Source organism: Hyaena hyaena, unplaced genomic scaffold (genome assembly GCF_003009895.1).
Source record: "Hyaena hyaena isolate Hyena2069 unplaced genomic scaffold, ASM300989v1 scaffold_262, whole genome shotgun sequence".
Lineage (NCBI taxonomy): Eukaryota > Metazoa > Chordata > Mammalia > Carnivora > Hyaenidae > Hyaena > Hyaena hyaena.
Genome location: NW_024080895.1, coordinates 406,439 through 434,202, shown reverse-complemented (window position 1 = coordinate 434,202; position 27,764 = coordinate 406,439). Strand labels below are relative to the sequence as shown.

At 34.2% G+C, this 27,764-nt stretch overlaps 1 protein-coding gene across 5 annotated transcripts in view; it reads left to right on the top strand.

Annotated features, from left to right (window-relative positions):
• CNOT2 (CCR4-NOT transcription complex subunit 2) overlaps positions 1–27,764 on the top strand; it is a 130,119-nt gene that overhangs the window by 95,212 nt on the left and 7,143 nt on the right. For all 5 annotated transcript variants that reach the window (XM_039245613.1, XM_039245612.1, XM_039245611.1 and 2 more), the window contains 11 exons: positions 10,512–10,659; positions 11,396–11,578; positions 13,867–13,946; positions 16,806–16,931; positions 18,776–18,900; positions 19,847–19,967; positions 20,059–20,215; positions 23,231–23,292; positions 23,382–23,431; positions 25,333–25,433; positions 27,252–27,396. In XM_039245613.1, coding sequence (XP_039101544.1) covers positions 10,512–10,659; positions 11,396–11,578; positions 13,867–13,946; positions 16,806–16,931; positions 18,776–18,900; positions 19,847–19,967; positions 20,059–20,215; positions 23,231–23,292; positions 23,382–23,431; positions 25,333–25,433; positions 27,252–27,396 — 1,298 coding nt within the window. The remainder of the gene's footprint in view (positions 1–10,511; positions 10,660–11,395; positions 11,579–13,866; positions 13,947–16,805; positions 16,932–18,775; positions 18,901–19,846; positions 19,968–20,058; positions 20,216–23,230; positions 23,293–23,381; positions 23,432–25,332; positions 25,434–27,251; positions 27,397–27,764) is intronic.

Genomic DNA, 27,764 nt, shown 5'->3' with positions numbered 1-27,764 from the left:
AAAATTTGACATTCTCTATGTTTTCAGTTAGAGGAAGTTAAAACATTTTTTGTTTGGTCAGTTGAGTGGATTGTTTTGTTAGTGTTTTTTGGCTTTTTTATTAATGAAAGACCATTATTTAACGATTTGTGAAATGTTCTGTTTGTTTAGCAAATATTTCTTCTTTCACTTTAGCTCAGTCTGGATATAGAATATATGTTTTTGACTCACAGTTCAATGCTTTTTCCACATACAAGATTTAATTTCTTTTTAGGTATGGTAATGCTTTTATAGCGCTTAGCACAGTGCCTGGCGCATAGTAAGCGCTCAATAAATGTCAGCTATTTTTATCACATAAAATTTTTATAAAACTAAGTTATAAAATCTTCCAGTTTTTTCAAGTTAATTTTCCAAACTGTAAAATATTAATAAGATTTTATTATCTCTTAATGTCAGAGACTGCTGATCTCTCATCTCTGTTAACGGAAGGGGAGTGTTAAAAGGGATATAAATTCCCATCAAAAATTACAGGAAATAAAGTAACTGGAGGAGACAATTTGATGACTGAAGATCTTAACCAGCTTCAAATAAAAATCAATTATTTGATTTGGAACCCTTTCCCAGTATAATAAAAAAGCAAAATTTTGATAGGTATCAGAATAGTTTGTCAGACCACTTTATTGTTCAAATTTATTTTGAAGGTTAGCAGAGGGAGGAACTTATTTTGTTAGACAAATGTAGTTTCCATCTACTTTTATTCTTCTTTCTTTTGCTGTGGGGTACAGTTTTATTAATAAAGAATTAGTAAATAAAATTATTAACTGAATATAGATATTAGCAGTTTTCCTGTAGTTATGAAGAAAATATTTTTAAAAGCTTTTTATTGCATAAATGAGGTGTTGCTTATTCACAAATGTTCATTCTAATTGTTGAGGGGATGTTATTAGCTACTAATTTGCTTCTGTGTTTTAGTATGAAACCTACTACTTTCATCATTCTGGCAACCCTTACCATGCATGAAAATATCTAGTTATTTTAAAGTTACCCTTTATTTCTATAGAGTAACTGCAAAGAACTTCCTTTGTTTTCTTTTTAAAGCCCACAATTTATCACAGCAGAAAATAGATATGGAATGGAGAAAAACAATATTTGAGGAGCTAAGGTTATTTTATGAAGGAGAATGGCAGATTATTTTACGTCTATAGACTTCTAAAATCTGCTGTAGTTTTTTACCCTACAAATGTGAAATTGTAATTGGGCTAAGATATGGAATGGATTAAATTGGAAATATAGTTATTTTATTGGTATCAGATACTTATTAACTTGTGTAAAATGATTGTGCTAATTATTAAGGGGATACAAAGATTAATATATGAACAAAGTTGTTTTCATTAGAAAAAGTATTTTAAGGTACTTAGTTGTTTAAAAAGAAATCATATATGAGAGATACTTCCTGTTGGAATTAAAAGGAACTGAAATTTCTCAAGTACAGTTACTCCTTTCCAGGGTACAGATCTAGAAGCTATAACTAGTGAAAAAAAGACAGAGACTGTATTCCCAGACTCTGTTCATTAGGATAGACCTGAGAGGGCCAAATATGTCATGTAGCTGCTAAGTAGTCTGAACACACACCTTGTCAGAGAGAACACCAGCTACCCTGTGGGACTTGAGGTTCTGGGTTTCATTAGTATAAATTAGAATGTTAAACCTTGAGGAGCTAACAATAAAGGATGGAGACAGAGAAGGGATAGATTAGTGTTGTTCTTATGGCAGCTAATTCTAATTGTGCATTAGGCCTGATGTAGCTACATGTTCTTTTGCCTTCTGATTGTATTGAATACTACCATTAACTCTATATTCAGATTGGCAGAGTTCAACAGGAATTTTACCATTAAAATGGAGGTCTACCATCTGTTTTGTGTTCTTTTTTTTTTTCTTTTTTTTTTTTAAAGATACATTTTTGAAAGAGGGACAAAGCATGAGCCGGGGAGGATCAAAGAAAGAGGGAGATACAGAATCTGAAGCAGGCTCCAGGCTTTGAGCTGTCAACACAAAGCCCGATGCAGTGCTTGAACTCACGACCCATGAGATCATGACCTGAGCTGAAGTCAGACATTTAAACAACTGGGCCACCCAGGCGCCCTGTGTTTTGTGTTCTTGACGATTACAGAGGTTGGAGGTGGAGAAGGAAGAGTAGCCTCCAAAACTGACACACACTGAGGGAGGACGTTCCTCTTGGAATGGATATAGGGCTGCTGAAACTTACATTTTGCCAGATTTGAGTGGAAGTAATTGGGAAGTACATAAGGGTACTAGAAAAAGCTGGACTCTAGGGGCTCGAACGATCACAGATTCCAGGATAGTCTGTATCCAGATATGTAACTTACTTTTCATCTAGGAGTTCATGTGAACACTGCATTAAATGATAACTGTAAAAGCCATTGAATGGAATCTTGTGTTCAAGTTGCACAATATTCTCTACTTGTTTTCTTTGCATGTGTGAGTAAGCTTTTGGGTACCCCTTACAGGTTTAAAGACCCCTTGGGCTTCCCAGAGCTATGTACTAGATTGGAATTAACAAGGAACCAGGAATTAATCTTTTCTCAGTATTAGTGCATTGAAATTAAGTCGTAGTAAAGTTGGAGTGACTTTCTCATTCTTACCAAAAAGATTTAGAGCCTTGGAGAATTGGACAAAAGGGAAACTACTGTTTACTGAGTGCTTCCTATATGCCTGTTATCTTATAGGCACATAGGTTAACTAGCTGTTAGGATGAATCCATGATACATTCTTGTATCTGAATTCTCAGAGGGCCTAAGCCTCTTGCTGGGGAAAGAAAGAAACTTGTCTCTCTGGGATCTGGACTCCTGACTTGAGAGCAGTTGGCATATTCTCATGTTCCTGTTATCTGGCCTCCTATTTTAAGAACACCTAGGTGAAGGCTACTTTGTTTTGTCAGAACTAGAGCACAGGTGTGTGATTCAGACTAGATTCAGGTGTTGATATTGACCGTATAGTTAGGCAAATGACACATTTCAGAAAATTGTAGGACCGTTTAACAGATACTTGAATTAATACCAAATACTCTGGGAGTTCTTGCTCTCAAGCACGTGTTGTAGTTGAGAAGGTCAAGACATTTATATGTAAAATGTTAAATAACAGCCTACAATGTTAATGCATAGGTTTAAAAGTATTGTATTGAATGATATGGACAGATTTAGGGTTTAGAGAGAAAAGCACAGTAAGCTTCAAAAAGGAGGTAGGATTGAGTTTAATAGGTAATTACTGAGTGCCTACCATAAAAATGAAAGGCATTAATGTTGCATAGTGCAAATGTGTGGTAGAAGAGATTATTCTACTATATATACACTGTATGTACAGTGTACATACTGCTATGATGTTACTGCATTTTTTTATTACATGTCTTTACTGCCTTTGTATCCTATATACTGTACATCTCAGGCACTCAGTAAATGTTTATTGAATGCATGATGGACAAGATATGGTTAATCTAGTAGATAAGTACACAAGTTATTTTATTACAGAGCAGAGGAGGAAGTACTGGGTTTTCTAGATATTTCGGAGGTGGGAGTAATCACCTATTTTGGAGAATGATCAGGAAAAGATTTACAAGTGAAGTCATGTTTAACAATGGCCTTAGTAAGACTGTGGGTAAGTTTGTTCTAGCAGTGGGAGCAACACCTACAGCATGGGGTAGATTTAGGGGTAGTCTAGTTTATCAAGGCAAGAAACCTCTTAGGCTGTTACATTCATTTCATTCAAAAAGTACAATCGTTCCAGTTCTGTGGGATATATCGTAAGATCTTTACTGGTCAAGAACATAAGCATACAGTTTTCTTGCAGAAAACAATGATTTTGTGAAAACCATTAGACTAAGTTTATTTTCACCTTTAGGACGACCTTTTGACTTCTTTGCATAGGCATGTTTCACATCCCGCCTCCCCCCTCCCCCTCCCCCCAAAGTTAATACTTACTACATATTTACTATGTGTCAGGTCCTATTTTAAGTACTTTATATGAATTAACTCATTTCATCTTCACATCTATCCCAAGAGAGGTTAAGGGATTTGCCCAAGGTTTTACAGGCAGTAAGTAGTATAGAGCCAAGATTATATTACTTAGTAAGCGTAACTATGTGAACATGAGTTGAGAACAGAAGTTCCTTTGAAACCTGGATGTTACGTATTACTTACTGAATGTCATGACCCTAGATAGTGGGCTGTTAGCACATAATAGAAACAAAAAATGTTAAATCTACAGATTTAAAGAGTTTGCTGACCAGGGCATTATGGCAGTATTTGGCTGCTTCTACCATGGGCAAAATATTATTCCAGGATGTAAGAGTATGGCAAATAACAATGATCTTGTTTTCATGGAGCTTATATATATATTTTTTAATTTTTTATGTTTATTTAGTTTTGAGAGAGAAAGAGAAACAGATAGAACCCAAGTGGGGAAGGGGCAGAGAGACAGGAAGACACAGTATCTGAAGCAAGCTCCAGGTTCTGAGCTGTCAGCATAGAGCCTGACACGGGGCTCAAACTCACAAACCCAGAGATCATGACCTGAGCCGAAGTTGGACGCTTAACAAACTGAGCCACCTTGGTGCCCCGCATGGAGCTTATATTTTAATGAGGAAAGAATAATCGTGCAGACAACTAGGAAATAATATGATTCTTGTAGTAAGTACTATAATAATTAAGTCAGATTAAAGGATGAGGAATGGGAGTTCTATTTTACATGGGGCAGGCAAAGAGGTTATCTCTGAGGAGGTGATATTTTAATGGAAACCTGAATGTTGAAAAAGGGAAATCTTTGGAAAGATCTGGGGGAGAGCTTTTCAGTTACAGACGACAGCAAAGGGATCCTGATGAGAATGTAAGAATGAATTTAATGAGTTAAAGTAAGTGAGAGGGCCAGTGTAATGAGCAAAGAAAGTAGAAGATTAATAGAGTAGCAGGTGTCAGATCATGGAATCTTGTAAAAATTTAATAAATAATTTGGATTTATTCTAAGTTTAATGGAAGGATTTTATGATACAGTGTCATTTTTAAAAAATCACTTTGTAGCAAAGTAACTGAGTGGAGAAGGCCAAATGGTTAAGAATGAGAAAGACAGGGGCGCCTGGGTGGCTTAGTCGGTTAAGAGTCCGACTTTCCGACTTTTGCTTAGGTCATGATCTCGCAGTTCATGGGTTCGAGCCCTGCGTCGGGCTCTTTGCTGACTGCCAGCTCAGAGCCTGAAGCCTGTTTCAGTCTGTGACTCCCTCTCTCTCTCTGACCCTCCCCTGCTCACTCTGTCTCTCTCTCCTAGAAATAAATAAAACATTTAAAAAAAAAAAAAAAAAAAAGAATGAGAAAGACAGTGCTACTGCTACAGTATTCCAGGCAGGAAAATAGGCTTGAGGGGCGCCTGGGGTGACTCAGTCAGTTAAGCGTCCGACTTCGGCTCAGGTCTTGATCTTGCAGTTCATGGGTTTGAGCCCCACATTGGGTTCTGTGCTGGCAGCTCAGAGCCTGGAGCCTGTTTCAGATTCTGTGTCTCCCTCTCTCTTTGCCTCTCCCCCGCTCATGTTCTGTCTGTGTATGTTTCAAAAATAAATTTTAAAAAACTAAAAATTTTTTTTAAAAAAAGGGAAAATAGGCTTGAGCTGAGGGTGGAGTCTTAGGAAGTGGTAAGATTTGGGATATTTTGGAGGTAGAGCTAAATATGATTTTGTGATAATAGGATGTGAAAGAGAAAGACCAAAGATTTCTAAAGTTTGACACATGCATTACTTTGTGAATGGCTGTCATGAAATGTAGTGGAAACTTAGGTTGAGGAGGAGTAAGCCAAATGTTGTCAGGTACTCTCAGCTGGTTCCAGCATAGCATCAGCTTCTCATAGTTGAGGATTTTGAAGCTAGTTAACTCCATTCATGTTTCTTTCTTGTTTCATACATGCTTAGTACCCAGAAACAAACCCATTCCTCCTCCAGGTATATCACTTGTCTTCTTTTCATAATCTTGTTTTCTCATACTGAACCTGTTATAATGTTTTTACCTACCTGACACATCACCACCACCACCTGAACTAGATCTCTTTCATTATTTTAATTCATGTACTGTCTCCTCCAGAAAATGTTTTCTGATTCCAAATCCATTTTACGTTCACATCTGAGCTAGTGGTCCCTCCCAAATACATCAGAGCACACTGTATGTATTCCTTGTGTAAACACTTGGACCCTGACATTAAAAAAACTTTTTTTTTTGCATTTCTATAGAATAAGAGAAGGGAAAGTATTCTAGGTTTGGAGATGGATATGAATAAAAGTGCAAGGGCAAGTTTGGAGAGAGGACCAGGGAAAGGAAGGAAGATGTAAGTAAAATATATTATGTAAAAAGAGTATATATTGGGGTAAAATATTAAGAATGGAGGAGTTACATATTAGTTATATCTCCATAAAGCTGGGCTTGGGGAAGCAAAGATTAGAAGAATATTTTGGGTCATGACAGAATTTAAAGACTAAACTGATTGGATTAAAACTATAGAACGGTATAGTATTATATGGCTGTGTCCCTAAAAACACCTGGCGAAGTTTTTAAATCTCACTGGCCATGAATTGCCTGGATTCAGACTTTAGTGACAATTTGTGGGCATGGGACCCAGATATTAAAGTTCCCCAGGTGATGTAAAAGTTAGCAACTACTATAAGAAGTGGAAAAGGATTGCTTGAAAAAAGGGATTGAAAATAAGAGTCAGGAAAATTGGATCATTATTTATCTTCTTCATTATTTGTGATCTTGGGCAGGTAACTTAATTCCTAATGTTCTTTATCTGTAATTTAGATGATCTCTGGAGACTTTTCTATGTCTAAAATCTTTTGATTTTAAAGAAGGAAAATGTATAACAGATCAGTGCTACAGGGAAGATTAATCAGCGAAGTGCAGGCAGATTTTTGGAGGTAAGAAGATCTGAGGACAAATTGGAGATGAGAAAGTGGTTATTCATTGTTAGTGTGAGTAGGACAGTGAGTTCCTAGGAGAAGGTAGTTGCTTTGGAAATGCAAAAGGGGGCACAGTAAGCCCTCTTGCATCAAGTAATGGATTTTCTACCCTTTCCTTAATAAAGATATTTGGAGATTTCATTTAAGTGTGAGTATTCAAGGGTTTGGTTGCTATGACTAGATTTTTTTCTTATATTATTAATATTTCTTTTTAGCAAAAATTGAATAAGGGATGTGCTGTTAACCAGTTTGTGCAGTGGAAATAATTCATAGAAACATTGATTAAATCCTATTCTTTTGGATTTCTGACAAATGATCAATAAAGATTTCAGTTCATCATTCATCAATTCTCTGTTTAGCACCCTGCCAAATTAGAGGTAGGAGTCTACTTGGAGTATGTTCATATATTTCTCCTAAAGAAAAATTGTTTCAGAACCATAACCTTTTTAACTACTTTTAAATTTTTTGTTCATTCTTTTATTCTTAATTATATTTTTTACCTGTTTAGTTACTGTACACCAGATTTTTTATGAGGTCTTTTTTTCCATCCCATGTTTTTCTTTTAGCTTCTACATCTTCTTGGTATAATATTTTAGAGGTTTTTTTGTGATTATTTCTAATTATATCACTAAAAGAGTAAAGTTTTCCCTCTTTGACCTTACCCAGTTGTAATTGGCTCAAGTAACTCAAATTTAATGACTCAGTATGTTTTGCTTCCTAAAAATAAATCTTTGTATGTTCTTATTCAGTAATACTCTCTCTGTTTTAATTGAATTTGAAGTAGCTTGATTATTAAGTTATTCAAAGCTTGATGATCCAGTTTGAAATTGATGCACTCTTCCCTTTTCTTTCATACCTACCTAGTTCAGCAAAATGCATCTCAGACTGTTTGAACTTATTAGCTGTTTTTTGAAATCAAGAGTGTTAAAGGAAAAGGAAAAAAAGTAAACACTAATCTTTGAGTTTATGTTATACTGTCTTTCTTCATTCTCAGCCCTATGAATGAACTCTTGTGCCAATCCCTAATTGACTAAATAAATTACCATATCCATTCTTGTTTCTGTCTCCAGAAGTTTTTTGCTGATGTTCAGATAATCTGTAGTCTCTAAGGTATTTCCTAAATTACAGATTTTCCTAATTTGAAGGATTGAAATAAACAGATCTTTAGTAAGGTATATTGATTATTAGAAAAGAGCCAAAGGGTACTTGATTTTTAGAAAGTGTATGTTTATAGTGCTGAATGCATAAGAGTGAAAAGGAAAGGGAAAGTAAAATTAGAAGAACGAAAACTTCATAGGTACAGAGAAGACAGAAAGAAAATGGGGGAGGGGGAGAACAAGAGATGGAGATTTAGAAAAAATTTGAAGAGATGTATATATTTTTGGGGGCAAGGGAGGCAAGAGAAAACAGAGGTGTCACAAATTGCTAGACACTCACAAGGGATGTTAACTGTTATATTGGGCTCCCATAGGGCTTCCATGAAGAACACTTGGAGTTAAGAGATCTAAATTCTAGTCTTGCTTCTTTGTGTTACCTTGGAGAAGTCAGTTAACTCATCTGAGGCTCAGATTCCTCATCTGTAAAATGTGAACATTGGCCTAGGTGATCTTTAAGGTCCCTTCGGGCTCTAAAATTGTATATTTCTTGGTGGGCAGTGATTGTGTGAAACACTGTTAATTCGCAGCTATTGCTGACTTTAGGGCAGCATATTTGGGGAGAAGGATGTAAACTCCCTAAGGGTAGGAACCTTTTCTATCTTGTTCACTGCTGTATCCCCAGCAGCTAGCACAGTGCTTGGCACATAGGAGGCACTCAGTAAATGTTTGTTGAATGAGTTATATGAAAAGTATCACTTCGGTGGTTCATTATGGGAGCATCTAGAGGGCCTAGAAGGAAACTAGAGTGGCTTAGGAGAAGGAAAAGACTGATTTCTTCTTAAGAAATCTTATATGGCTGATTTTTAATCTCTTGTTTTTCCTTATTTTGGCTGATCCAGAGAAAGTGTCTGCAGCTAGCAGTATATTAATGGGCACAAAACTTTCAGTGTCCAGACATACATATGGTGAACTACACCAACATATAATCTAGGCCAGTTAGTTTCCTTCATGCCATTTAAAGAAATACAGAACAAACCTCTGGTCCTCATGGAACCTGTCTGAAAAGCGTGCACATAGAATATATTGACTTGGATTTATTGGCTTCATTCAGTTGAGAAGCAAAGTTAAGCTATAAGCCAGGTACTGATTCCAGTGAACTCTTTGTGATCCACTGGTATCCTTGGGATAGAAGATACTACATTGTTATGCCAGAGGTAAATTTCGCAAAAGTACTTGAAGTAAGACATTCAGAAAATAATATTTACTCCACTTTTTTGGAGGGTATAATTTCAAAGTATTCAAATCCTTGAACTTCTTGCTCCTGAAATTAGACCAAAAAGGGAAGAAAAGAGTCACTTTAAATCCCTAGCACTAAAGCAATCTGTGTATTCATTAGTTTTCTCCATCTTATCGCTTTTATTTAACTTCCAGTTCATAGTAAGTTTAGCTGACTGACAGGCAATTTAACAGCTGACTAGAATAGAAAGCACCAAGAAGTGTGGGTCAGGAAGATGGACGCATTTATGGGTAGATGTGATAACTGGTGACAGCTGGACATCTTTACTCTGAGAGGTGAAAGGGCAGAGAATCTAAATATCTAGAATATTCGATATTCCTGATATTTTGAATCGTTAAGAAATTAATAATTTATATTTCACATTAACAGAAGTTAGGAAATCTGTCATAATTTTTTTTGAAATAAGTTTATCTCAGTTAATTTTTTCTGTGTTTTGCATCTGAATGGTAAAATTTCAGTGGTCTGTAAAATGTACCTGTTGGAATACATCCATCCTTTCATCTGGCCCCAGAAGAACTAGATAATCACATAGAAGGTCATTGTATTTAGGAAACTTTTAAGTTCTTGTCTCTTATAGTTATATCAGCTTGAGTTTTTTTTTTTTTTTTAACAGTTGTTGACATTTTATGTTGGATTTGTAAAAATTGTATTGTTGAGAAGTACGTATGTATAAATAGCAGAGATTTCTTAAATGCATTTTAAAAGGATCATATAAAAATTCACGCTACATCAGCAAAGTGGGATTAAATGTGTACCTCAGTTTTGATTTAAAACATAAAAACATAAAACTGCAAATTTCTTAAAGCCATATTTGTACAAGTATTTTTATTGAAACCTAAGTCATCTAATTTGTTAAAACCATTGGCAGATGTAGTCTATTGTAAAATAGAAATATGAAAAGAAGATAGAACTATGAAGGCAGTATCCATTCATAATATTAAATTTCAGACTAGAACATTTTTGTTAAAAATCAGATTCCATTTGGAGAGAATTGAATCTATCCATTTAAAATTTGCATATTATATTACATGTTAGGCCATTTAAAAATGTTTTAAATTGCCAACTCCAGAAGATGGATAACAATTTCATTCCTAATGGCAATGAATTTCCTTCTTCTGAATTTTTTTAATAGGTGCACTAGGCCTTCCAATGAGGGGGATGAGCAACAATACCCCTCAGTTAAATCGCAGCTTATCACAAGGCACTCAGTTACCGAGCCACGTCACGCCAACAACAGGGGTACCAACAATGTCACTGCACACGCCTCCATCTCCAAGCAGGTATTTATTGATGGACCAGAATATTTCTCAAGATGTATCTTTGTAGAGTAAGCAGACTTTTTAGTTTTTAATCAGATAACTAATTATTTGATTTTTCTGGTTCAGTGCCTTTCACTGAGGAAAAGAAAGTATATACCCTATATGCTCATTTTATTTCACTACAAATTGATAAGTATAGTGTAAGATGTTTTTATCCTGCATCTAGCATACTGGTTGTCAGCTGGGTGGGTATCAAGGGTGAATCACCACCTGGGGAACTTTTTCAGAAGTCTAGTCTCTTCCTCAAAAGAGGAAGTGCAGTTTAAGATCATTTCTCAGATAATTCTGATTATTGCTCCCTCAGCACACATTCATTGTTCTAGTGAGTAAAATAAAACAAGATTACTTAGATGATGCGTATTAGCATGAAGAAGACAGAATGGCATACATTTGGAATGAACTTATTTTAAATATATGTGTGAAATACATTTATATTATTTTATATCATAGTCACACCAATAATTTTCTCATCTTAAATATCACCTTACATTAATTCCGCTGTAATCTACCCAATTTCTTGTTGGTTTGACTTTTCAAAGATCTAGAATGACCAGACAAAAGAATTAAATTAATGAAAATTAGCAGTGTAATTTGAAAGAATATTTGAGGTTCTGGGGTTAGGCTGATTGATTGTTTACAGAGAATTTTAATGAGTGATTGTAGAGAGCTTATTTAGTATAATGGACTTCTTTTTCAGGGGTATTTTGCCTATGAATCCTAGGAATATGATGAACCACTCCCATGTTGGTCAGGGCATTGGAATTCCTAGCAGGACAAATAGCATGAGCAGTTCAGGGTTAGGTAGCCCCAACAGAAGCTCGCCAAGCATAATATGTATGCCAAAGCAGCAGCCTTCTCGACAGCCTTTTACTGTGAACAGGTAAGATGTTTATTGATAATGTGTATAATTGTCTTTCTGGGTATTTTCAGATTTGCCTTTTCATATTCAACATTCTGTTTCTTGAGTCTTGGCTTCTGTCTCATAAGTATGTTTCATCATATTTTTATGACCAAAGATTCTTTCTGTTACACATTACAACTTTAACCTCCCCAAACTAAAGGCATGATCTTTTGAAAATCAGTTTGATTTTAGAAAGCACATTAAAGCTTTTTGTTGTTGTTAGAGAAGAATTGTTCTTAAGATGCCACCAGGCAAATTTTTGTTGATGGGTCCTTCCTCTATTAAATGAGGCTGGCCATTTAATGTGACTTATGAATAGTACCAGCGATATGTTTGACTCTTAACTGCCTTGCTTCACTTATGCTTTGGTTCAGTACCTTTCCAACTGAAATTCGGTCTTATGGTTTAGAGACTTAGTGACCAGAGACGTTTTAAGACTACATCTATAATATTTGAAAATAGTGTCATGTCCTGGGATTTAAAACAAGATGAGCTGTGTACTTTACACACCTTTTTGCACAGTCCGTTTTCATATGTTTACTATGCAAATAATAATGACATGAAGACCAATTGTCCGTTTTGTTAGGATATTTAAGCTGTTCAGATAATTTATATGAGAGTGATGACTACGTATAAGGCTTTGTATCTTGCAAAAATAGAATTTAAGTCTGCCAATTTTTTTTTTAAATGGGGAACTCTGGGAAGAAAAAGGATCTTCACCTATTTGCTGTCATCTTACCCATTTAATTCACTTTCTTTTATCTGTTACTTGTAAAATCTAGATTAAAATAGGTCATTAGCATATTTCCTGTTTGGTCTTTATCCCATAAACTCCAGTTCTTTTATTTAGAATTATGAGTATTAGTTTTATTTTCTTTAAAATATTACAGTTTGTAAAGGGTTATCAAAATTATTTCCTTGATAGCTTCCTAATCGTACCCTTCTTGGGCTTTATCACATCTTTTCTTACAGTATTGTTCATTGAATGTGTATTTATATTTTTGCCTTTCCATATTTTTTCACATTTTAATTGTTTTTTAAAAATACATTGCTTATAAATTGTCAATGAAACATGGGTTTCTAAAACCCTGCTTATTACTATTAGTAAATTGTATTTGTTACAGAATGTTTTCATCCTTTAGTACTTATTCAATGTTTGAAGGTACCTAGGTCACCAGCATTGCTCACTGCTATGAAACAAGTATTTTTAATGGCTTTCCTTCTCTAGAGTATTGTTTGATCAGCTCCAGATTTTGTGAAAAACTGTTTGGCCATAGTTAGTTTTACAGATTTAGGTGAAAAAACAAAAACAAAAAGCCCTGTCATCTTTAGTTTAACCCTACTCATAACACTGATACACTGTCTTTTACCAGATTATACACTTTTACCAGATTATTTGATGGTAAAGATGCCTACTTTCATTATAGAATTTGCATTAACAGCTCTTTTTGACATCCTTAATTACTTCTGGCCTTGCTTTAAGTTCAGACTTGTTTTTTGTTTTCTCCTGATTAGGCTTGTGCAAAAAAGGGAGGCGTTTGTAACTATTTACCAAGTACCAGCTGTGCATTAACTTAGAATGGAGGGCACTATGGAGAGATTTGGTTTTTCTTTTAAGTAGCGGAAAGATAAACTATATTTAGATAAGAATGATGTGTTTTAGAACACTGAATTCAGTTAAAGAAAAGCATCACTTAATTCAGGTAAACGAAACATTTACTGAGTGCCTGTTGTATCCTCCTGAACACTAAAGGCAGAGGATGCAGAGAGGACTATGACACAGACCCTGTCCATGAGGAGTTTATATTCTAGTTGGGACAGACTGTTGTATGAAAGAAGATCTTTTATGGAAAGTAATAATAGCACGCTTTACCGGTAGTGGAAGGAGAACAAGTGTTCAGGAACAATAGTTATACGATATACTGCATGTTTTTGAGATTAGTTACTTCTACCAGTGTATCCAGTAAGTTGTTTCACCAAGTACACCAAATATTGCCGTTAATCTCTGTTTTCCTTCAGACTTATGTATGCATTCTTTGCTTTTTGTTTTTTAATTCATCTGCTTAAGACATTTTGGTTCCAAATTATTCATGAAAGGACTTCAGGAACATTTTCAAATAAAGGTTAAACTCAGAAAAATAAAACTAGTGTTTGTTTTTAAACATTGTTGTTTTATATGAGGAGATCAAAAGTATACACTTCTGTTTTTCTTCATCTGGAAGTTAGTGTTCTTACTGTATATCTAAAATTATTTTCTATGTACCCAGTATGTCTGGATTTGGAATGAACAGGAATCAGGCATTTGGAATGAATAACTCCTTATCAAGTAACATTTTTAATGGAACAGGTAAGCTTATTCTGGAGGTAGTACCCTATAAAAAATATGGTAGATCTTTGAAATATAAAGCAATTCAACATACTGGTCTTAAAATATTAATAGGATTTTTGTGTTTAACTGGTAGAATTTAATTTAGTGAGAATTTGACAGGAATAGGGTTTAATTCCAGTGAACAGTTGAGAGATATTTAAATGTATTTTTTCACTTGATATGGTAACAGCATAGTGTTATAACTTCAGAATTATTTCCTTAACACCTAGAGAAAACCCCTAAACATTACCCTAGTCTATATTTATGCCTCAGAATTTCTTTTATGTCAAGAGCATTTCCTATCCTCAGTCCTGTCACTACAGTCTAATTTAGGTTGAGTGGTATGACATTCTGGCTGTAGAGACCCAGAATGAAGAAAACTTTAAAATTATATTGGAGCACTTAACAACTTTTTCTTAATAATTTTAATAATACTAATTTTGGCATTTAACCCTTAGATTTTTTAATCCAGTTTTATATGTAAAATTCAGAATTAAATGACCTAGAATTCTGATTTTGAAATCCTGCAGTCTATTGGTTTCTTTCTTTTATCAACTGCTTCAGAGAGAAGAGAACAGGAGGCTTTATTACTATTCTGCTTCAGATTTCACCCTCTTCCATCCTTGCCTCCAGACCCTTTCCTGAGAAAAGAAATAAAGGATGTTGTTACGGTCATAGGAGCAAAAATGAATTGATCATTCAGAGAGAAATATATATGAAAGAAGTGGAAGGGAAAGAATAATCAGTGAAATGAAACATGTGGAAGCATCAGACAAGATTTAGTAATGAAATGTCATTTGTGACTAAGAGCTTTTAATTTTATGTGGTTTTTATGTGTTTAGCAGTAGAGATTGGTCAAACTAGACTTTAAATTCCAAATTTTAGCAGTTAAAAATTATACTTTTATGTTCAAGATGTTAAAATGATATGAAGTACCATATTTCCATTGTTTCTGAAATGCACATTTTTTCATACTTTATTATCTCCGAAATCAGACTATATACCATAGTTTAATTGGCAAATTATTTTTTTTTCCCAAGTGGACCATAAAGTAACAGTGTGTTTGACAATGCCATCTAATATTCTGAATTATGGTTTTATACACTCCCATAAATTTTTTAAAAACTTTTAAAATTCAGTTTTAACTAAATTTTAACTATTTTGAGGAAAATAGTCTCTCAGTCTTCATCTAAAAATCTGAATTTGGGAATTTATTAAGTATTTTTTTAGATTAAAGTTTTCAGATAACATGGCAATTTAAAATTCCATTTTAAGAGGACCTGAAGATGTATATTAAAAGTTAATATATATGCAAAGTATGTAGTTAATTTATAACTATGTAACTTTAATCAAATAATTAAAGAAACATTACTTTTTTAGATTGAAACACTATAAATTATCCTGTTGTCTTCTTTATGTAGTATCTTTTTAAAATTAAAAATTAATAAACTGCAGTTGGTTTAGAAGCATTGGATATGATTTTATCATTTAGTCTTCATAATTTTACATAATAACCTGACTTGGAATATTAATAGAGTGTATTTTTTTTTTATCAACAAAGTTATCTTGAGATAGTTTCTGAGATTTTTTAAATTATGAAACTTGGAGAAAAATTCAAAATTAACTGAAAAACAAATAAATTGAAAATGCAATAAAACATTAAAACATTAGATGAAACAAAGACTTTTTAAAAAACCTGTAGTTCAGGCTAAACCTCAGGGAGAAAATTAAATTCTTCAAAAATTAAGCATATAAGATTGTAAGAATAATAGAATAATAAAAGTTGAGAAAAAATTAAGGGGACATAGAGGGAATCCTGGCTGACTCATGTAGTGGAGCATGCAAGTCTTAATCCTGGGGTTGTGAGTTTGAGCTCCATGATGGGTGTATAGATTACTTAAAAATAAGGTCTTTAAAAAATAAGCAAAAGTAGAAATCTTAGGTTAAATTTCAAGCTGATCTTTTTCATTTAAAGTGAACAAAAATTAATTTTATTTATTTAATATATTTATTGAGCGCCTACTGTGTAATAGGTAATATAAACTTCTGGGCTTTGCATCATATTCCCATGCTTCCCAAACTCTTGCCAGACATGGGAACCCTACTTAAATTGTATCTACTCCACCTTACTATACTCCCCAGCTGCAAAAACATACACACACACGCACATTCGTATGCATGTATGTGTGTATGCATACACATTTGTTTATGGGACAAGTAGATCACAGGACAGAAGTCCTTAGAGTTTCTGCTCCCACTGCCTGTGTTTAGATATGAGTCTGGTCATTTGAAAGAGGCACTGTCATTATCAAACCTGTGTGTAACTAAAGCTCCAAGAATCCAGATACTACCTCTGCTTTTGGATATAATGAAAAGAACAGTTATATCACAACAATCTCTCTCTTGTTAGCTAATAGGCTATAACTTTAGAGTACCATCCTTCACAGGGTAAATAAATGTACCACATTAACTCCTTATTGTCTATCTTAAGTCTCTAGGACTTGGGATTTTTATTATGCTAGCTACATGTTGCTTTGCTGAATTATTCATGAAATTCTTTTGCATGAAGTAAGTCCACAAGGGTTTAATGTACGCCTATACATACCTAGTACAATGCTGTGTCTTAAGGAAGAAGGTACTCTCCTTTCAGATGACATTATGGTTGGTCTTTAATATTCCCTTTAAAATGTTTGTACAATCAGGGTGCCTGGCTGGCTCAGTCAGTAGAGTATATGACTCTTGATCTCTGGGTCCTGAGTTCAAGCCCCGTGTTGGGTATAGAGCTTATTTAAAATAAAATAAAATGTAGAGTCAATAATATTCTTTCTCATTATTTAGATGGAAGCGAAAATGTGACAGGATTGGACCTTTCAGATTTTCCAGCGTTAGCAGACCGAAACAGAAGAGAAGGAAGTGGTAACCCAACTCCATTAATAAACCCCTTGGCTGGAAGAGCTCCTTATGGTAATTAAGCTTTTTAATGATGGCTAATGTAAACCTTCCATTGTGCACACACAACACCCGGACATACACATTTCTACACATAATGCATGTTCACGTGTACGTGTATCTACATGTACACGTACACACACACACACACACACACACACACATACACACGTTTCCTAATAAGAGTAGCATAATTTTGTCAAAGTTGATATATGTAAAGTACACTTTCCTTCCAGAATACCATGATAGCAAAATTAGGTGGGAAAACAGTTTGTATAGACGCCCAAAAGGAAATCTTCATTGGTATTCAGAGGTCTTCTTCTGGCATTTCTGCCTTAAGTATACCGTAATGATTAAGGTGCCTTTTCTCTTTTTAAGTCATCACACATTTTTTTAAAGAACACATTCCTGCATTCCTAGTGATTAATAATGACTGAACATACATTGAATATTTTTCCTAAGCCACATTTTCACCTTCCACACTACTGACATTTGGGTCAGATAATTCATTGTAAGTGGGGGGACTGTTTGGTTGCATTAGAGAATGTATAGCAACATCCCTGGCCTCTACCTACTTGATGCCAATTGTACCTCCCAGTCCCAGTCCGTCCCCCCGCCCCCCTAATCATTTTGACAGCCGTAGGTGTCTCTAGACATTGACAAATGTCCCATGGGAGACAAAATTACCTTCTGTTGAAAACCACTCCTCATGGGATCATAGGTAATTGATGTAGACTCTTGGTCACAATTAAAACATTTCTCACTGTCTCTAATAATTAAGAGATTTGGCTAAATGAAATGGAGGGGAATGAAATGTGTGCAGTAACAGTTTTGACATGAAAATTATGTAACAGGAATGTAGCCGTATTTTCTTTATCCATTGCACATAGTTGTTCCCTTTTGGGAGAATCTGATAGAGATCAGTAGCAGAAACAGTGAACTTAGTTCATAACTTTTCTAAGATAGCAGTTTTCCCCATTTTCAGCCAAGAAGGATTTCTGTGCCTTTCAGAATATGAATACAAATTAACAGTATGTGGAGAAGGGAAAAATATATTGTTAGTATTCTAAAGTTTCCAAATTAGTCTTCCAAAAATAACAACAACAACAAAATGATCTGCCCTGGAAGTTGAGTACCTAGCTACTTGATTCTCAGTTCAGACTCTAATGTTTTTAACCTTTCCTCATAGGTCCATTTTTTCATCCCTTTAATCATTCCCGTTGCTCTCCTTGGACCAACTCTAGTTTCTCCATATCGTTCTTGAATTGTGGAGCCCCAAACTGGATATTGTTCTCCAATAAGGGCCTGACTAATGCCAAGTATAGTGGGAGGATTACTTCCCAGTTCTTGCATGTTTTACATCTATTACATGGAGTCCAAGAAAATCTGAAATAATATGGAGTTGTTTTATATTTGATTGCAATTTGCTCACTCTGTAAGTCACTTTCAAGTAGAATACTGACATGTTCTTTTAAAATTTATTTTGTTCATTTGTATTTGACAATTAACTGGTGTTTATAATAGCTAGTCAAATATTTAAATCAAGCTTTAAACCAGAAATTTTAATAACTATTACCAATATCAAATTATGTTTTTAAGCATCTGTATATGACATTAGATTTAGAATTATAGGATTACCACTTATTTCCCTTGTATTATTTTGTATATGGAGTTATTATTCAGTATATAAAAGTTTAGTTCTTCATTATGATCCTGAATACTAATTTTTTGAAGTGTGCTTTCATAGTGTAATAAAAAGTTCTTTTGGTACATTATTATGAGGAAACAATTTTTTTATAATTTGTAGTAAAATAGCATAAATATGAATTACGATTCTCTGGATTATTTTCATTACATAGTTGGAATGGTAACAAAACCAGCAAATGAGCAATCCCAGGACTTCTCAATACACAATGAAGATTTTCCAGCATTACCTGGTTCCAGCTATAAAGATCCAACGTCAAGTAATGATGACAGTAAATCTGTAAGTAACTGAGAATTATGTATGTGAGTGATGTAGTTTTTTCCCTTCAGACTTCTCTTGTATTAACAGTTTCGTAGACTATATTAAGGGCTTACTAAATACTGTTACAAAATTATTTATCTTGAATATCTGTAATAATCTAACTTCTGAAGAATGTGGAAAACCTTTATAACTTAGAAGATAGCCTATTTTTTTCCTATTTCATATAGGTTTGCAAATTTCTGTTGAACTTCTCAGAGTTAATTTAGACTTTTATTGTAGTCCCTGTCAGCTGGATCCCATGAAGTTTGATATTATAGCCTTCTAAGGAGCTGTGTTTTTCTTGAGTAAGTTTTCTCCTTGAAGAATCTTTATACACATTTTTATTCCTGTGTTGATTCAGCCAACTCAGCTTCCTCTTTCTGACTTAACAAATGTGTTTATTTCTTCCACATTTCACTGAAAATACCTTTTTTTTTGTGATGGGAGTTTGTATATATTGTTAAAATAATTGATAAAGAAGATTATTGGGTAAGAATTAAATATGAATTTTTAAAGTTTATATATTCTAGCTTATCCTGGAGGTTTCTATGGTGATATTATTTTAGGCAATGTACTGTAATATTTTCTCTTCTAAATTAAAATGTTGAGTGAAACTTGAAGTATATCCCAAAGCATATAGTTCTGAGATAAAGATTATTTTTCTGTGACTGAAGATCTGAGATATATAAGAATATCTTTCATATATTTTTTGTCCTTTAAATACTTAAATGTGTAAAATACAGTGTTTATTTGTTAACCATGGGACAGTTCTGGAAACAAAGTTTCATGTAGAACTTGAAAAACAGGTAATAATACACTACCAATTTAAATATAATAAAGAATGAATAGAAAGGTAACTAATATGTATACTTGAAATTTTTACACTTAACAAATTTTAATGTCACATTAATTTTTTCCATGTTAGAATTTGAATACATCTGGCAAGACAACTTCAAGTACAGATGGACCCAAATTCCCTGGAGATAAAAGTTCAACAACACAAAATAATAACCAGCAGAAAAAAGGGATCCAGGTGTTACCTGATGGTGGGACTCTATAAAATATGTCAAAGATATTATAGAATTCATTTCTGTACTTTTTCCTTAGAGATAAAATTACTATGTTCTTCTTATCCAGGTCGGGTTACTAACATTCCTCAAGGGATGGTGACGGACCAATTTGGAATGATTGGCCTGTTAACATTTATCAGGGCGGCAGAAACAGACCCAGGAATGGTACATCTTGCATTAGGAAGTGACTTAACAACATTAGGCCTCAATCTGAACTCTCCTGAGTAAGTTTTTTTCCTTTTCTTCCACATTTGTGTATAATACTTCTTTGTGGATTTCCAGTTTATTTAATTTCATGTGATCATATTGTATTACTTGCAGCTATTTGGTGCTATTCTCTCTTGACTCTGGATCAATCCCTTTCATGGGAGTTCCTGTCACTTGACAGTATCATTCCTTTATAATTTGGCAGTTTCAGAATACACATATATGATCCTTCTGAAATCTTGGCTCCTTGAGTTTCTCACCTCCAGAAGTCTTACCCTCTACCATATCTCAGTTACTCACAAGGTCACCCTTTGACCTTGTCATTATCAGTCACTTCAGTTTCCCTATAATTTTAAGTCTCTGCTCCCATGCCATTTCCTGTTTTCCATCTTTCTGCCTCAAGTACTGATTCCAATAATCATTTGATTCGTTGGGATCTTCAGTCTATTGATTTCTTCTACCTTTTCACTTTTCCTCCCCTGAGAAGAATTCACTTCCTTCTTACCCAGTTAAATTCTTTAGTCACTTGTAATGGCTTTTTTACATACACCCTTGACTACTTTGCCCCTCTTTTGCTTTGTTATGATTTCATGGCAAAAACTACAACCCTGGTAATACTTCAGTTATTCCATTCTTGATTTGTGCTACTGAGCCTGTTAGAGAAAAACACACAATTTCACTGCCTAGTCCTCACTTCCAGGAACCCCAAAAGTGGGCCCGTAATTCTGCCACCCATAATCATAAGTGGTGTGCCTGGTCCCTTCCTTCTTTTGCTTTCCTATACAACTATTTCACACTCGTTTCTCCTAACATCTAATGATCTTTTTCCCAGTCCTTACTCTTCGAAGGAGACCTTGCTTTTTTTTCCCCCCAAGTTCTTATCTTTGTTAAAAATTTCTTTTGATGTTTATTTATTTTTGAGAGAGAGAGAGAACAAATAAGTTGGGGAAGGACAGAGAAGGATGAGACATAGAATCTGACGCAGGTGCCAGACTCTGAGCTGTCAGCACAGAGCCCAGTGCAGGGCTTGAACTCACAAACCATGAGATCATGACCTGAGCCAAAGTCGGACGCTTAACTGACTGAGCCACCCAGGAGCCCCTCCCGAGTTTTTATTTAAATTCTAGTTGGGGCGCCTGGGTGGCTTAGTCGGTTAAGCGTCCAACTTTCGCTTAGGTCATGATCTCACGGTTCGTTTGAGCCCCGCGTCAGTCTCTGTGCTGACTGCCAGCTCAGAGCCTGGAGCCTGTTTCAGTCTGTGACTCCCTCTCGCTCTGACCCTCCCCTGCTCGCTCGCTCGCTCGCTCGCGCTCTCTCTCTCTCTCTCTCCCTCCTAGAAATAAATAAAAACATTAAAAAAAAAATTCCAGTTAGTTAACATAACAGTGTAATATTAGTTTCAGGTGTAGTATTAAGACCAAGACCTTGTTTTTTTATTTCTACTTTCCTGAGAAAGCTGGAAGTAATCAGAAGAGAATGTCAGCATAGTCCTATCTCCAGATCTAAGTATCTGCTGCCATCTGCACCCACCTTATTCTTGTCTTTCACCCTGTTGATCCATGCTTTCTACTTAAAATCTCTCTTAAAAACCTAAAGACATAACAGTTTTGTTTGCACATTGTTGAAAATCATTTCCATCAACATACAAGTAATGCTGTTACTTCCTCTGTGTTAATAAAATATGTTCTTTTTGTCTAACTTATGTAAGTTACTGCCCTTATTTCTTCATTCTTACTTTTTGAAGAGCAAAACTCTTTAAAAGAGCCATCTTTAAAAGAGCCATCTTTGTATCTCCCATTTATCTTCTCCCATTCTCTGTTAAACCCATTTCAGTTAGGATTTTGCCCCACCCTTTCACTAAAACTGCTCTCATTGAGATCATCAAATTCAGTGGTTGCTTGTAGGAACTTATCCTCCTTGGCCTTTCAGCAACGTCTGACATAGTGGGTTCATTGCTGCATGTTTCTCACTGCTTTTAACTCTGGCACCCTGGTTTGAATCCCCATCCCCTCTTTCCTGGATTACCCATTAGGCAATCCCCAGGTGTCCCTGATTCTCTCCGTGCCCCTTACAGTCTCTTCTTTAAGTAGCAGCCAGGACAATCTTTTCTGAATAAGTTAATCCTCTGCTCAGTGCCTGGTAAGGGTTTGCGGTTTCCTTATGATAAAAACCTAAAACCTTCACAGGCCTAGACATCTCCACAGGCAAGATCTATGTCTCTCTCTTGCCGCCACCTCAACAGCTTCTCCCTTTGTTCACTGTTTCAGCTTCACTGGCCTTCACTGGCTTTGCTGTAACTCAGACATGTCAGTCATATACCCACCTTAGTTTGCTAAGTTGCTTAGTTTGCTCTAGCAGTTCCCTCAGACTAGAATAGTCTTCTGCCAGATCATAAATACGACTAACTCCCTCACATCTTTCACATCTTTGTTCACATCTGATCTTCTAAAGGGGACCTAACCTAACTACCTAATTTAATGCAACTAATCTCCCCTCTTTACCCCTCCACCAACATGGAATATTACTTATTATGCAAATTGTTTTTGTCTACCTCTGTCTAATCCATCATCCTCAATCAGAAAGTAAGTTTCATGTTGTCCGTTATCTTTGTTTTGTTCACTGATGTATCTCAAGCACTTAGAACAGTGTCAGGCATATAATAGGCACTGAGTACATATTTGATGAATTTGAACTTTTGCTTTTAATAATTACTGATTTTTTTTTCTGGCCATAAAAATTGGAAAGTAATTTTATTTGGGGACATCGTATTAATGAAAGCATTCTGAGTTGAAGTTACATATATATGTGAATATATAACTTGTAACTTAATATACTTAATATAAATACAGCTATTTAACCTCGTTTCATTTTTCTGCTGTGTAAATCATAGTAAACACATAAAAGAGCTTAGATGTAAAGATACTCATTTTACTTTTGAAGTCACTTTTCTTGATTTCCTGAAATAAAATTAGAAATCTTTGATTCTACTTTGGACTTCAGAGTGGGTTTTTTTTTTTTTCCCTCTTATTCAGAAATCTCTACCCCAAATTTGCATCACCCTGGGCATCTTCACCTTGTCGACCTCAAGACATAGGTAGGAGAATCTGTTTGTGTTCAGACCTTTTAAAAATATTTTTTAAACTGAGAATCAGTTAATAAGGCTTTTTTCATTTTATTATCCAGACTTCCATGTTCCATCAGAGTACTTAACGAACATTCACATTAGGGATAAGGTGAGTGTAGTTTATTATTCTCCTCAGTCAGCATGAATGTATCTTATTTTTCAGGCACTGTTTTTCAGCTCAGACAGTTTTTTGAAATAATTAGCAGAAGTCTCAGGGGTACGCTTTCATGTTGTCAATTCAATTATATTATAACAATTTTATTTCTATTTTTGTTTATTTTAATGTTTTCATGAGAATCCTGGGTTATATTCAAAGAATATGTTTTAAAAGCAAAACAGTCGTAGGTCTGGTCAAGTATTTCTTAGAGTTCTTATTAACATGTTTTAACCATAACCTAAAATCTTGGTTGATGAGAATAAAACCTGTTGATGAGAATAAACTATTTTGGGAGAATTTGATAAATTTCTTTCTGATATTCTCATTTTATACCCTTATATCAATAGGAAATATATTTTTACAAATATTACAGATAGTATTTTCAGTGGAACAGTATGTATATTTAAAAGCTGTGACATTGGGCTTTTAAAAATTTTTTAATTACCTAAAATTCTAGTTATAAAGTAATTTAACAGATTGTAGTTTTGATTTTTTTTTTAAATCGAAAAATAAAATGATACTATTGTTGAGGGGAAAGAACTAAAATGTTCATTTCTGTTAGAAATTGTATCCCTAGATTTTGGCGTTGAGGAAGCAAGGATATGGTCTATGAAAAATTATGTGTTCTACATATGTATTGCATTATATATTTATATATAAATATAAAGTGTTATATAGAAGTATGTATATTAAAATGATAGTGTTCTGTGTGTGTACCATGCAGTTGTGTGGTCAAATGAATGTTGATTTTGTGGACAGGCAAGTAAAGAGATACTTCTCAATATGTCTCAATACTTGAATAGATGGAAGATAAGAAGTATGAGATAGAGCTAATTTTTTCTGTTTGTGGATTGTGTGATTTTTCTGCCATCTCCATCATATAGGGCTTTTTTGCTCCAATTACCTAAGGGTTCCAGAGCCTTTTCTTCTGGTAATTTAAGAAATACTGATTTGAGAGAATCTGTCACATTAAAAACTGCTGCTTGAATGGGGATAATAATTATATTCCAAGAATGTATAACAGTTAAATAAACATTTAGATGCAGGATTAGGTATAGAGATAAAAGTTTTTTCATTTTGGTGAGCTTTTTAATAAAGGTTTTTCCTAATACAAGAATTTGAGTCTATTAAAGTTAGTGTTTTATAGTTTGGTTGGCAGTGTTTCTGCTTTATGGAGGGACATGTGAGTCAGTCATCTTTTAGTCATGCATGTAAAGAAAATAAAGAGCTATCCCTTTATGACTTGAGTATTACCATATTTGATTTGGTAAAAATACATAACCAATTGATTTGTGAATCACTGTCAGAGATGGATTGAGCTAACATTGCTTACAGGTTTCCTATGTATCAGGCCCTCTTGAAGGTGCATTCATAGATAGGCACTTTATCAATTTCATTTACGTTGTTAGTAACCTTGTAGGCCTCATTTCTGTATTTTATGTAGAGGTTCAGAAACCTTAAATAACTGGACATGGGTCATATTAGTAAATATTGGAGGCAAGACTTGAATATAAGTCCAGCATCTATGAGCATCATATTCTACTGTTGTTACTGTGTTGGGTATTAATAAACCCTCGAGTAAAACAGCATTTGGTCTTGCTTAGAAGTTTTTATATAGCCTTTTATGTTATTAATATATAATTACATGTACCAGAAATGATTATTGTTTAATAATTACTTAAATGATAAAACTCTCCCTTAGAATTCTACCTACCTGTGAAATCATGTAATACCAGTTATCTGCTACAGAGAAGAGAGTTTCTGTTTATTTTGTTGTTTTTACTAAAGTGATAGCAATGTTAGGGTTTTCAAATGTTTTTTACATTTCAGAATAATTGATTTCTCTTTTCCAGCTGGCTGCAATAAAACTTGGCCGATATGGAGAAGACCTTCTCTTCTATCTCTATTACATGAATGGAGGAGACGTATTACAACTTTTAGCTGCAGTAGAGCTGTATGTTCAAAGTATTTTCAAACACTTTTGTATTATAGTAGATCTTGTTTATTCTGAAAGCTTTTTTTTTTTTTTAAATGATGGCTATAGTTTTTGGCTTTTGTGTTTAAAGCAGAAATCTCCATCAAGAAATAATTTGGTTTTACATTTAGTAAAATAAAGTTAATTTAGATTGAAAGTTTATATTGCTATGGCTTCATAGTCACTGTATACATAAAAGGAGTTATTTCAGATTTAAATAAGCCTAAATTTGTAAGAAGACTGATTCATGAATTTGGTGAATCTAATTTTTATAAATATGTGAAGTATATAAGATATGGCCGGTTCTTAATTGACTCATCTTCTTATGGAACCACATATGTTAATGACAGTGAATTTCATCATTTAATGAACATCTGTTGAGTATTATATGGGCAAGGCACTGTGCATATTTCTTGTGTTTTGAAGTGTTGATAAAGTCCACATTCATTATCAGAAGCCTGTTGGGCAGCTTAAATAAATTAGAGTTAAGTAGTTGGTCCATTGGATACATTATTTTCCTGAGCATTTCTGTTTTTACCTGATGCTCTAAGAATAAAAATTTTGTGTCATTTCTCATGTGTCCAGTTGGTAACATTTTGTTACCAGTAGACTATTAGAATAATCATGTTTACTAGAGTGAATTGTTAGTAGAAATTCATGATGTTATGGTGCGCCTGGCTGGCTCAGTCGATGGAGCAGGTGACTCTTGATCTCAGGGTCGTGATTTCAAGCCCCATGCTGGGGATAGAGCTTACAAAAAGAAAATTATGATGTTGTGATTGAGAGACCTAATTTTTATAGATTTAAGTATTTTATAATACTCCTAATAACGTTTCTATAAATGACCATGGATCAGATACTTAAAAAATGTAAAATTCACTGTGTCGATAATTTGTTTTTTTATTTTTCTATTGAGAATTTGTTTTCTCCCATGTTTTCCCCTCATTTTTTGTAACATAGCAATTGTTACCTGTTCCTTTTAATTTATTCATAAGTAAATAAATTCATTTAGTCATTCATATATCCATTACTGGCAGTTCTGTCTCATACCTTATTTATGTTGAAAAATTATCTCACTGTATTAGTAGAAAAGTATTTGTTTACATGGAAGTTTGTTCTACCAGAGATGTTTTTTTTGGCACACTTAACCTCCTTTGGATGTTACTTCCCCGGTTATAAGTGATATAAATCCTCATTGATTCTTGCATGAATTCTAGTGGATATCCTTTTGGCTTTTGAGAATTTAAGATCAGTGAAATTTAAATGAAAAAATGAAAGTAATATGTTCATGAAGAACTTTTTGAATGGATATTCTGGTTCCAACATACTTAAAAAATTTATTTATGTGAATTTGAATAAATAGACTGTTTAGTTTCTTACAGAATAATACAAATAGTTGGGATTTTTGTTTGTTTTAATAGATATCTCAATTTGTATTGAATGTTAAGAACAAGAAAGGAGTGAAATTTCTGACACACAATGTATCTTTATTTGGTCTGCCTAGGTTTTTATCACATTGCTCATAGAGCTTTTAAGATCTCATTTTGTTTGCATAAAAAAAATTGCTTCAGCTAAATAAAGATGTGTATATTAATTAAAGAGTGTGTTTTCTGGACAAATTAAAAGATTTTTTCTTATACTTCATTAGGGTTGTATTTAATAACAAAGGATAAAGCGTCACCCGTATTTATGTATTTTAGGTGTAATTATTTTCTGAGTAAAATCTTACAAAATTGGAAAATTGTTTGTGAGCCACAAGAAAAAAAATTAATTGTCTTTTTCTCTTAAAAATTGAAGTTTTAACCGTGATTGGAGATACCACAAAGAAGAACGAGTATGGATTACCAGGGCACCAGGCATGGAGCCAACAATGAAAACCAATACATATGAGAGGGGAACATATTACTTCTTTGACTGTCTTAACTGGAGGAAAGTAGCTAAGGTATATTTTTTTCCATGTGCAAATGTGTAAATGTATAAATCTAGATTTTAAAAAGAAGTATCCTCTTTTATCTGTTTATATACACCAATACATCCATTCCAGTAACGTGCCAGATCCCTGGCTAAATAAGTCTTTGTCTTCTCCTTCTTGGCTTGATTTAAACTCTAGGCAAGTATCCGGAAACAACTCCTTTCACCCATACTTAGGAAAATGATTGAACTTGTTAAGCAGTTTTGTAATTTTTCACAAGCCATGGTGACATTTGAATTATTTTTGTGTCTACTCAGTTGTAAAATAAAGATAACCCTCTTGCAGTCCAGTCACATATTCTTATATTATTACTGCTTTAAGAAGTAGGAGATTTTCCT